Source organism: Coturnix japonica, chromosome 1, assembly GCF_001577835.2.
Source record: "Coturnix japonica isolate 7356 chromosome 1, Coturnix japonica 2.1, whole genome shotgun sequence".
NCBI lineage: Eukaryota > Metazoa > Chordata > Aves > Galliformes > Phasianidae > Coturnix > Coturnix japonica.
This window is the reverse complement of record NC_029516.1, coordinates 119,147,208-119,160,075: the sequence shown is the minus strand read 5'-3', so window position 1 is coordinate 119,160,075 and position 12,868 is coordinate 119,147,208. Positions and strand designations below refer to the sequence as shown.

General features: G+C 39.1%; 1 protein-coding gene across 19 annotated transcripts in view; it reads left to right on the top strand.

Annotated features, from left to right (window-relative positions):
* The window catches only part of INPP4A (inositol polyphosphate-4-phosphatase type I A), a 96,995-nt gene that overhangs the window by 65,274 nt on the left and 18,853 nt on the right, over positions 1-12,868 (top strand). For 10 of the 19 annotated variants that reach the window (XM_015850873.2, XM_015850879.2, XM_015850860.2 and 7 more), the window contains 6 exons: positions 627-735; positions 2,679-2,696; positions 5,116-5,299; positions 6,582-6,800; positions 7,948-8,218; positions 10,932-10,964. In XM_015850873.2, the coding sequence (XP_015706359.1) occupies positions 627-735; positions 2,679-2,696; positions 5,116-5,299; positions 6,582-6,800; positions 7,948-8,218; positions 10,932-10,964 (834 nt within the window). The remainder of the gene's footprint in view (positions 1-626; positions 736-2,678; positions 2,697-5,115; positions 5,300-6,581; positions 6,801-7,947; positions 8,219-10,931; positions 10,965-12,868) is intronic. The other 9 variants (XM_015850916.2, XM_015850910.2, XM_015850893.2 and 6 more) reach the window with 5 other exon arrangements.

The window sequence follows — 12,868 nt, the reverse complement described above, 5'->3', positions numbered from 1 at the left end:
GCACCTTCTACTTTGAATTCCAGATTGGTTAGTGAAAGAGGTATTGATATAGCTATCCTTGTTCTACAGGTGTCAAAACTAGATATTATAGTTAACTGTACCTGAGGTGACAGAAGTCAGCCTATTAGCTAGGGAATATATTGGAATTAGCAGCTTTGTCCCTTGGTTTATGTCAGAATAGTAGAGGTACTGTTTGTTGTTTATTTTAAAGTTTGTGAGTTTTTTCTCAGGAGCCATCATGAAGGGTAATGCAAAGTCACACCAGTTTATTCACATCAAACTTTTTTCTTAGTAAATAACCTAAGTTATTTCTTCTTTTGGCTGTAATTCTCACTAACCATGGACATACGCTTGTTCTGTGTATCACTGTAAGGGATTCCAGTAGTGGCTCAGTCAGGCAGACCTGTAGATTAAGAAATGGAGGACCTGCATTCAAGTAGGATTCTCTCAACTCAGAAATACCTGATGAATTTCCAGAGCCTACAAAATGATACAGATTTTATATATCCTTCAAAACATTGCCACGAAGCTTTATGTAATTGCTTTCAGAATAGTTCTGGAATTTACACAACTGTTTGTGTGCAGATCACAAGCTTTCATTTGTAAGTCCTTTTTGTCCATCCCAGATCAGAACTACGACATAGTCACCATAGGAGCACCAGCAGCTCATTGCCAAGGCTTCAAATCAGGTGGCTTGAGGAAAAAGCTGCATAAATTTGAAGAAGCAAAGAAGCAGTAAGTAGAAATGTTGTTGTGTCAGCTGATGTCATGCCCTTTCCTGACAGTCTGTGCTCAGTGATTTGAAAAAAAACATTCCATTCTTTGTTTTTCTTGCACCTCATTCAGTGGTTCTACTATACACTGTAAAGATTATTCTTTATTTTCTTCCAAAGGAGGAGAGGAGAAATTATTTCCCCTGTACATTACTGTATTTATTTCTTTATTGATAAGGCTTTTCTAGTAGTTCTCTCAGTGTAGTCTTTAATTTTCTTCAATATTTGTCAGTTCATTTAGTTTAACTACTTCAGGTGTGGGGTTTGAGTTCTACCAAATTGCAGTCTAGAAAGTGTGCCTTTAGAAGCTCTTCAGCTGCCCTACGTCATGCTTTGAGCACATGAATTTCAGACTTTCTGCCCCTCTCATAGTTTTAAGGTCCTGTTGCTGAACACTCTTTAATACCAAACAGCTTTACCTGATAGGCAACTCGCTTTTACTTATGAGAATATTGCTGGAGGCCTATACATATTGCCTCAAGATTTATGCGTAGTTCAGGCTTCTGAATCTGGCCTCACTCTGCTCTGCAGGCTGGATACTAAACCTCCTCAGTCCTGTCTTCAGGGACTGTTCAGTGACCTCTCTGGAAATAAATCCATGTACACTCTATAAAAAGAGCAGAAAATGGGAAGGTCACATACGGTATAGGGAAAGCTATCAATGTGCCCTTGCAGCAAATAAAGCTAATGGTATCGTGTCCTACTGGTACCTAGGAAAAGACAGTGCAGTTTGGGTCTGCATTACTTTTACTGCAATAAGGAGAATTTAAGGAACAGTGAGAGTCATGTGAGTCTTTGTGGGCAGGGAAAGGAGACTTTACTAATGTCATTTTGAAGAAAGGATTTATAGGGTTTGGATCTGATCTGCCAACTACAGAATCAGTTTTGACCATAAATAATAAATAGCAGCATCCTGTGAACATCAGTCGGATGCTGGTAAGAAAAGAGCAAAAGCAAAAGGCGTGCTGCAAATATTCCCAATTTAGACTAGAATGGGACTAAGGAAAATGTAAATCTGGAAAAACTGTTGCTTTTCCTGTTCTTTTGAAACCACAGTTGTTTTCAGAAATATCTTCTTTTTGTTTGTACTTGTTGTGGGTCACCCTGCTACCCTGTGGTGTCAATTCCAGGGGAACTTTTCTTCCTCCAGCAGTCATTTAAGAGACAATTAACAGTTGTATAGTGATTTATTCCTATTTATCTTAAAAGTAAGGAGGCCCAAATGACATAGCTATCCCAAGAATCATAATAGGCTTTTGATGCAGCGGAATAGGGAATCAGGCATTCAGTTTCATCCAGTCAGTTCAAGCAGGCTTGGAGCATTTGCTACAAGGGAATACAGGAATATATGTTATTTAGGAATGTAGAAGGCTTACAAAAAAGTAGCCTGATGTTTGAGACTAACAAAAAGACATTGTGCTCTATAAATGAAACCTCCTGTCATGGGCTTAAAGTATAAAACCACTCCTGTGGGCCACCAGAAGTTCACCTCCTTCATAAGATGAGCTTGAAAGTACTACTTTGAGGATATGCATTTCTTCATAGATGTTAAAGTAAAATAGGGTTTTAAGATCTCCCTGGTAAGATGGCTCTTCTATTTTATCATAAAGTCCAGTATAGTAGAATTGAGTTCCATCTCCACAGTTTTGTTGCAACACAGATATTGTTCAGTTCTTTCTTTCTTTCTTTGGCAAAACTGCACATACTGCATCCACAACATTTCCCCAGAACAACACACGGTCATCTGGCAATCTGTGTTTTTTGCTTACGAGTTTAATTGTATGTACCCGCAGTGTTGAAAAGATGACACAAATATGTTATTCCCCACAGACGTTCGTTTTGTTTTCTGCTTCTGGTATTTGCTAACAATCTGCTAATTTTATTTTGGTTTTTTGTTTTTTTTAGCAGTTATGAGGAGTGTTGGTGAGTTTTCTGTTCCTGAGAGTTCTGTAGAGAGGGCTTCTGTTCTTTGGGTTGTTTTTCTTTTCTTTCTTTTCTTTGGCAAAGGTGTGGTGTATTTTAACGTGTGCAGGGCTTTTTTAATGTCATGCATCATGGCATCCCTAGTTGTGCTCTGAATAATCGTAGCTGCTTTGTAGTATGTACGTGAAGGAACTTCCTTTCACCTGCAATGTTTGCTTATAGTGAACAGCTTCCTGGCTCTCTCTAAACGTATTAGAAAGCTAAGAGCAGAACATTAGAATGTTGCACTTTTGCCTATGTTATTTCCAGTGAAAATCACTTAAAGAAATCACAGAATCATAGAATGGCCTGGGTTGAAAAGGACCATAATGATCATCCAGTTTCAACCCCCCCGCTATGTGCAGGGTTGCCAACCAAATCTTCTGCCAGTGGTCCTTCAACCTTTGTAGCTGTAGGTCCAGCATGGTTTATATTTTTGAAGGCTGAACCCCTTAAACTGAGAGTTTAAGCAGAGCAAGCCTGTGTTTTGCCTGCTGATACAGTGCAGTGGGAGCTGTTCATTTGAAAAAGCGATTGCAGGTTGGAAAGTGGATTTATGTGAACCTTATGCCATAATATTTTCCTCCAATCATCCCAGCAGTCTTTGTGATTAAAAATGTAACAATTCTAAGTCAGATCTCAGTATGCTGCATGGCCTTTCCTGCCAGATATGTCTTTATGCATGTTGACCACACTGTCGTAGAAAGAAATGGCTCAGAGAAATTGTCACTAAGTTCACTCGTCAATATAGAGCACAAATCATGTGCAGTGAAAGTCCTAAGAGCTAAGATTAATTTGCTGTATAATGTAGCAGTACTGGGGAGCAGTTGTTCTCTGCTCCAGTGGAGTGGCTGACCAGAGGGACACAAACAAGAAAGCTCTTTCAAGACTCACTTCTGCACTTCATCCTTTGAAAACGAATCTCCCATCTTTTGTAATGGAGCTCAGGCAGATACGAGATTAAGTTCCTCTCATGCCTTAATATCTCTTAAGGGTCAAGAACTGGTGTTTGTTGCAATGATTTTAAGGCATGTCCCATGCAACTCTCATGTATTACCTCACAGACACACTGCAGAAATTAACAGTGTTGCTCTAGGAATAGCAAAGGAATTCACACCTCCTAGACATAGTGACCTGAGGCAGCTGTGCCTTGAAAGGAAGCTCTTCTCCATGCAGTTTCAGCAGCTCTTCTCTCTTCAAGCACTGCTGAGCTCAAGTTTTACAGTAGGTTTTGTATCATACTACACTGACGCAATGTGTAAGTAGAGAAAAAGAGTAAGATTAGGATAATATTGAATGGATGTCATCTCAATGCTTGTTGCCACATCATGAACAGGCATCATGCTTGTGGCAGCAGGAGCTGAAGTAAAGGCCTGATCTCTGTGTAGATTTCTTACTGGGAGATCAGAAAAAGAAGATATTGCCCAGCAAAGGGGAAGTTTTGGGTTAAGTGAAGTTCCAAAGCTAAAAAGATGTTTTTGTGAATTGTTTTTCTCAGTTAGGATTAGCTAACCCTTCATCTGTTACAGATAAGTGTCCAACACGGATCCTAACTACAAAATCAGCTTCTGTAGATGTCTAAACAAGGCATGTGAACACCCACCTTCACCACTGCCAAGTAAATAGTCTTGGTGGAGCTGCAGTGTACCAATATAAAGATGTGCTTTACTTGTATAATTTATTTCCATTTCTAGGTGGAAAAGGTTAGTTTGGTATAGCTTTATGCAGTTAGAGCCATGTCTACAGCAGAGACTGTTATACCACAGCCATAGTTCAACACAGTGTGTGCTAACAAGGGCAGAGTCTTTGGGTTAGCCTGATAGATAATTTGCTTTTTATGTCTCGTTCGATTGCTTTTGCTGGAGTGACTTTAGTCAAGCCCTGCAATTGAGAAAAAGATACTCTAGCAGGATTTACTAGCTGAAGACACTTTTGTTAATAGCACACTTTTCATTATGAATCTGTGTGCCATTTCTCTATTGGAAAGTTCTAGGGTGACAGCACACTGTTTTACACACCAGGTCTCAGTGAAGTGTCTGTGTTGTAAGGAGAGAACAGGGCAAGCTGTTGCTGCAAATGCTGGTTCTGTCTCTGATGGCAAAATCTATCTCATACATTCTCCAAGGCAAAATTGTCCCTCTGGTATACAAGCTCTGCTCTCAGACACTTGGCATAAGGGATTAGTAAATCTGTATCCAAACACTTTCAGTAAGGCAGAGAAGGCTCTAAGATCATGCTCCTGCTGTGCAATTGCCAACTGGCCTTTCACTGTTGATTGCTAGGTAAATTATTGTTGTCTGCCATTTATTGCCAAGCATGCTATCATAAAGTGTGTACCTCTAGAGCAGTTTTACCCCTAAAGTCCATCTTTCTTTTTCAGCACTTCAACAGGTTCCCAGTCAATAATATACATCCCCCAGGACATTGTTAGAGCAAAGGAAATCATTGCACAGATCAACACCCTAAAAACACAAGTCAGCTATTATGCAGAAAGGCTCTCACGAGCTGCCAAGGATAGATCAGCTAATGGCCTTGAAAGAACACTTGCCATCCTGGCAGATAAGGTAGGAGAATAATCCATCTTCACACTGAGAAACACTGCTGTTGTTTTTTTCCTCCCTTTCTTTTGTTGACTTTGTCAGGTAGTGTATTGCAACATGTTTTTTAAAAACAATAAAAATTGGACCTGCTTTAGAATTTGCTGTACTTTTTGGTTTTTTCTCCTGTTCTTCACACTTCCTTGCCTCAAAAGTGGAGAACAGTGTCTTCTGGTTGCCTCTGTTGATTCACTGTAATCCAGAAATGAACGTTTCTTCATTATTTTTTTAATACTCTTTTTCTCCATAACCATGTTGTTTCTTTTAATGGCCTTCTGAGTCATATGACAAGCAGCAGCAACTGGGCAAAGCTTACATGAATGAAACTCTTCTGTTGAACTCCACTGGTAAAATACGAAATAATGGTGACACAGTCTTTCTTTGAGTTAGTGATGTCAAGAAATAACTTACTCGTGTTTGTTAACAGAAGACAGACTTCTTTTAACTGAAGACAGTCATTTACAGGGACAAAAACCACCTACAGTTTTAGTGACTGCTTCTGTCACTGAAGTAGATGAGGGTTGTAAATGGCACAGTGGCAGTGGCATATGCTCAGTCAGTTAGCCATGCGTTGTCCCAGTTGAGGGGTTATGTGTACACCTTTGTAAACCACAAAAGATAATGTGACCGCATGCAAATGTGTTAGTAATAATATTCACTCTAAATAGCACTGCAGCATGTATAATTAATTCACAGGATTTTCTACAGCTGGACAAAGTAAACATACAGCACAGAGAGGGCTTTCTCTTATGTAATAGATAAACAGGTCAAGATTTCTTCATTTTCACTTATCCCTTAATACAAGATTACTAAGTAAGGAAACAGGAAGATTACTGAGTAAGGAAACAGGTTGTATTGAACAGTAGTTACATCTTCAGCTTTTCTCTGATGTCTTGCTTGCTGTAATTTGAGACAGATAGATGGAGTATAAAAATGTCTGGACATTGTTTGGAGGTTTCTTCAAAGAGAAGGTGAAGTGCAGATAGAGGTGTTAGGAATTGCACATTGATCAGTGGTGTTTTCAGTAACTTCAAGACTTTGGAAACCTACCCTTTCTGTTCTAGTACCCTACATAGCTTTTGAAGGCCATGCCATACAATGCTTTTAAGGGCATCTCAGATACCCCAAAGCAATTGTTTTCTTTACAGAATACTAGTGCATGTTTTTTATTCTTTCTGTAAATGAATATAGTAAAGATTGTGTACAATCGAAAGGTGATTAAAATGTTGGGGGGATTACTGCTTTTCAGACCCGGCAACTTGTCACAGTCTGTGACTGCAAGTTGTTGGCAAATTCAATACATGGACTAAATGCTGCGAGGCCAGATTATATAGCTTCAAAGGCATCTCCAACCTCTGGAGAAGGGGAACAAGTGATGCTGAGGAACGATCAAGATACACTAGTGGCCAGATGGACAGGACGAAACAGCCGATCTTCTCTGCAAGTGGACTGGCATGAAGAGGAATGGGTACGTTTGCTCTGTGGGGTGATGATGGAGTTTCTTTTGTTTGCTGTCCTTTTATTTGTAGTATCTGTATCTGCTCACAAGATATGCCTAGGATTAGAATTTTGGTGTATGCATCTTACTCATCCACTGGAAAAACTTGTCAACTTGCAAAGCATTCCATCCACCCTGTGTGCACTTACTGCTCAGCACAGAGCTATAAACTGGCTTTACTAAATAATTCTGGGTCTTCTAAGAAGCACAGATCACCACAATTGGTGCATTTATTTAAGTCACTTCCAGGGGCAAATAAACAGCTCTTAAAGTAAACTTGCCATACTACAAAGGGCTCTTACACTTCTCCAAAATGATGCTGTTTTGCGTGTAGTAGCTGTAAAGTTCAGCATTCCAAACTTTTATCTGATTTTGTGTTTTCATCTAAATATTTTGTTCTCATCTAAATATATCCATCTCTGTTTTGATGAAAAGAAAGTGTTTGCACAGAAACTGCCAGTTGACATAAAAATTGGTCCGTGCAATTCTGTCACTTTGTAGTATAAATTGAAGTAAATCAAATCTCAGAAGTGATTAAGATAAGTTAAAGCAGTGATCAGTTGTTCATATTTAGAAATGAGATCCAATTCATTTTGGAAATGGATCCTTGTTACTTTTGTTTTGGCATGCTTTGACCAAGGGTCAGGCTCAAAATAATAACAAGATAATAGGGCCAGTTAATTTAATTGGATGCAAATATAATACGCTGATTTTATCTATTAGTCCGAGTTACATAAGTAAAAAAAGATAGGGGTGAAAAGTGTATGTTTATCAGCAAAACTAGCAATGCATTTCCTTGTCAAACATTAGAGTCTAAAAGAATAAGTAGTGCCAACTGTAATTGTGAATAGTAGTGAAAGAAGAGGCACTTAAAATTGTTCAGCAAATGTACTTTGAAATTAACTTTACAATTTACCACACACCGACTTTGCTACGTATTGCTGACATGATAGCATACCTTATTTGTAGAAAGTGTGTGTGTACTGATGTGATAATTCTGAGTACACAGAAACTTTGCAGAAGAATCAGGACTGAATTCATAGGAGAAAATTGGAGGGATTTGTTACCTAATACCTTTTTTTCTTTTTAAGTTGAGAAAGGAATGTTTTCTTTTAAGGAGAAAGTTTGGTTGAATGTTGACAAAAGTCTGGAGTGCATTATACAGAGAGTGGACAAACTTCTCCAGAAGGAGCGCCTGCAAAGTGACAGCTGTGAAGACGTTTTCCAATGTGACATCAGCTGTACTAGTAAGAAAGGTAATCGGGACACCCGTGCCTACTGGATAAATCCAGAAGATGTAAATGAGACTTCATCTTCCTCACCACCATCATCCTCACCTCCACCATCATCCACCCCATCCTGTGCATGCCATTCTCTCAGAAAGACAAGTGCGTATGCCAGACACTGCTTTTTATTACTGCTCTTTTGCTGTGCGCTGGCATCATTCCTAAGCCTCCATGACATCCTTCCATGTGTCTTTAGTTCAGTGCTGGTGCTACACCCTGGTGTCAGGCAGACAGGGCTGGTGGTGTACTGGGAGCTGCAAGGACCATAACTTTAAAATCTTAACCCCACTGGAATCGTCGCTAAATCTCTCATTAATGGCAATGGCTTTTGGTGTTCCTGCTGGGTATTTTAAGCTAGTAGGACAGATGTTTGGGTTAGCATATGTCCAAAATCACCTCTGGTAGATTTCCTGTTTGCTTCCTCTTTGAAGCTATCAATGCTTATTACAGTGAGCCTCTGTAAAAGATTAAATAAAGCATGAGAGAAGTGCATTGCTAATGATCCCAACTGGGCTGCCAAAGTGTAAGAGGGAAACCAAGTAGTCCTGTTAGACTGAGCTTAGCTTGGAAGAGTGAACCTATGGGAGTTTAAAGCAGATTTTACCCCAAACTTTCAAAAGCTGTGAAGCTGAAGGACTCAATTAGTTGGACTTCACATAGCTGGAAGGTAGGAGTTGGCAGTGTGAGCTTTCAGTGGAATAATCCTATAAAAAATAGGTTCTGAACTGAATGCAGTTACATAATGCCATGAAGATGGGAATGAGAGATCCATATCAGTTTAACGCAACCTTGAATTGAGTTTCAAAATTGTTTTATTTATCTATATAGATATATACAATCTATCTATATACTTATCTGACTTCCTTTCATTTTAGTTATTTGTGACCATTGTGGTCTGTTTAATAGACCAGGTATGCCAAATTAAGCACTAGAAAAAGTGAGATTTTGTGTTTTCATTTCCTTTTGTCCTGTTCTGTCTTCGATGTTCGATGGCCTTTTGTCTATCTGTGACTTCATGTCCATTCCATTGGTAATGTTATGGTAATTGGAATAGGCACTTTTCTTAAAGTGCCTTTAAGAAAAAGAAAACAAGGAATTGAGGAAAACAAACAAACAAACAAAAAGTTTATTTGTAAAACTCTTGTTGCATTTGATTTGCTTAATATCTTAAGTAACCATATTTTTCTAAATTAGACTGACATTTGTATGTGTTATAAAGGATGCTATAATGGGAGAGCTGGGTCTTGATTCAGAATATGTTTTCTATTAATTTTTGACTAAATGTTTTGCCATTTTGGTGCCTTTAAATGTCATTATTTGCTGGCTAGTTTATGTAGTATTTACTTGAACGTTTTATTAGTAAACTTCACATATTAGAAGTATTATGTTGTTCATATAAGAAAAAATAAATAGGAAAACTCTGTTATGGGTGATAACAGAATCTTTCCCCAAGGCAATTCTATGCTGAAAGCATCATAGGACAATCATTTTTTTTCCATTTACCCAGTATTTTCAGATAATTTTTTTACATCTGCTGAAAATAATGATATCTATGCAATGTGAAGATGGAATTAGTTGTATTTACCTGCCAAAGGTTTTGTTTCTGTCGGAATTTACAGAACCTCTCACTGCTGTGCCTCGCTAAATGGGGGTAATTACCATTAAATCCATTAAATCCACAGAATGTGGCACAGACAAATCAGTAAGTGTAGCAAGCTTTAAAGCCGAGGGACTTGCTGCCATTTCCCAGTGTAAGGGTTAAATCTGAATTCTGTCAGCCAGAGTTGGATAAGTGTAACTTAATGCTGGAAAGAGAACCTCCTTCCTTAATTGTCTGGTTTTAAAGAACAGTTTAAATCAAATTGCACTTGAGCAGTTCACTGTAAGCCAGGGCAAGCCAAGTGCTTGATCACCTTCTCATCCAATTTAATTCTTCCTTAGTGGTAATTTAGACAGACTAACAGGTTGTTCAGTACTATCAGGACATGTATTCTTATTGAAAAGAATTGAATTTTTTTATTGAATCCATACCAAACCTGGCCTATAATTCCCTTTCTGTGTCACTTTCCACAGCTGATTATGGGAATAGCTGAGAGAGACAAAATACTTTCTCTAAGTTCGTAATTCATTTTAATGCTTTTGTTTTTCACCCGTTCATAGAACTAACAATTTTTCTGTTACTTGTTCTGAGCTCTGAATAAATGACACTGAGCAGAGAATAGACAATACATACATATTTATTATTACTATTATTATCTTGGGGGGGGTGGGAGCAAAAAATGACAATTGAAGATAGTTCCTAAGCTGGTGAGAGAGCAGAATGTTACTAAAACATTCGAGAGCATCTCTCTAGAACTGAATGCTTGTAGGAGAAAATACTGCCTGAAATAGTGGAAGGGAGAGTTAAGATTGCACTTTAATTTTCTATTAAGTGCATTGAATTTACTGCTAGTCTTTTGCTATTCTGAGTAGCAGCCTTTCAGCCAGCTTATTCTGTAGTTGTACTGGACCGGTGGTTCTCAAATGGTGCCCAGTGAATCGCTGGAACTGGCAGAGCGTTTGCTGGTGATCCACAGATTGACCCTGAGCTGGTGGGTGCTGGCTCCAGATCCCTGTCCTTGTGTCTCTCTGATCTGAAACAGTGAGTGAAGAAGGCAGCTTGTGCCATTGGTGCCTGCAGGCAAAGGAGTCTCTGCTGAGCTCCTGTTCACTCAGTGAAAGAGTTTGAGAACCCTGGTGTTGAGCATTTGAGTTGCTTGTTTTGACTATGTTGCTGCTCCTTAATCATGCATGTTGCCCCTCCATTTCTGTGCAGATTGCAGCCCCGCTCCGGAAGAATCTGCCCCAGGTATGTGCATTCATGGCTTCTGCTTCTTCTGAAAATTCCAAGTTTTTTGTTTGTAGTTAACAACTGAACAAATGCTTTGCTGTTCAGGCCGACTGTTTTCAAATGGCAATGTTCTGTGATACCACATGACATACCTAAACATATTGAGAAGTTATTTCCAATGTAATAGTTCAAGCATGTATCTGGTGACTTCTCAGGTATGGGAGAGCGCTTGTTTGGTTTGGAGAAACCAAAGCGACCACTGCCTAGTGTAGGTGACAGTGACTTTCCAAATAGCACTGAAGTCTATAGGAATCTGTTTTTCATGACCTTTCAGTCATGTCCTTTCACATGTGCAGTGGAGCTCGTCTTTCTGAATGAGATCTCAAACAGAACATGGAGCAGTCAGCAAGGCTGGTGGAAAATTTGTGTTGGGTGTATATAGTACTGGGCCCTGCAAATCTGATGTCTCAGAATACAGGATTTGGAAGACTATCCTCATGCTGTTAGTCTTCTTTTCTCTTCCCTTGTACTTCTGCACTCTGGTGTTATCTTCCAAAGGTCTCCTACCTGGATGGCTGTAATCTCATCCATTTGAGAGCAGGTTAAGCTCATCTCTGTGGAGGCTCATTCTTGGTCCTGTTGCACTGTGGGTTAGTGAAATACATGAAAAGTAGAGCCCCTGTGCAGGTAGAATTTGCATCTTCAGGGATAGGTGTTTTTCCCAGCTCTTCTTGTTTCCTTTTATCACTGGGAAAGGCCTTTTAATGAATAAAAATTCATTTTGCACAAAGTTGAAGTTGCTGGAGCATCTCTTTAGTTCTTGCAAACTATGAATGTGATACATGAATGAATATTGTTTTAGTTATTTTTAAGATTAGAGTATTTAAAAGCAATGAGGTTACCCCAGCTGGGTACCCAGATATACCCCAACTTCTGCAACTGAGAAGAAGTGGCTGAGACAGCAGTGCAGCAATGCACTTAAGTAGACATTGGTGTCTAATGTACAGTGCAGAACATCTAAAAAGATGACAAGCTTCATGTAAGTTTATTCAGTGTCAGTCTTTAGACAGAGTAACTTTCTATTGTGAAGCAGAAGCCTCTGATTAGTAAGTGGGATTTGTGTCTAATGTATGTCAATGGCAATGGCAACTCACTGAATCTTCATTGTCTCAGACCCTTTGCCAAATCATTCTCCCTCTGGATTTGCACAGTGTAGTACATAACTAGTTTTAAAATGCTCTGGTCATCTCACGGAACGTAAAAGCTGTGCTCAGAGTGGATTTCACATAAAAATTACTGCCTTGTGGTGTGTAAAGGTGCCATTGATTGATTGGATAGAAGATATTCTTGAAGAATTAAGGTTCTCTTAGGTAAATTATGAGTGGTAGACAGAAGAAGGGTGGGAAAGTCCAGGTGAACACTTTCAACTTGATTTAGACTCTGTCAGTGTAATATTTTGACCTCATTTGAACCTGTCATTCCTTTTGTTCTTATTTGCTTTTAAGGACAACAGCCGTTGATCTAACAGTTAAAAGCAGCATGTGTCAGTGAAGCAGGTAGTGAAATATATTTACAGTTATGCTAACTGTGAAGGGGTCACTCTTAAACTCTCTCTTTCATGGCCAGTGTCTAAAGCCAAGAAGACACACAGCACAGAGGACTTTTGCTTGTTAGCTTAGATGAGCTGTTGCATTGTGTGTGAGTGCTGGGAGAAGAAAACATCTAAAGGCTGATTTATCTTCAGTCATGCTGGTGTACCACCAGTGTGCTTTGTGATTACCAGAGATCATTTATCTTCCAAATGAGGTACTGCCAGGCACACTGCAGTCTCTCCTGAGTTAATAACTGCATTTTTATATGTATATGAAATACTGGTCTGCTAGAAGTTATCCTCAGTTCTCTCTGTCATTCTTACTCATTTA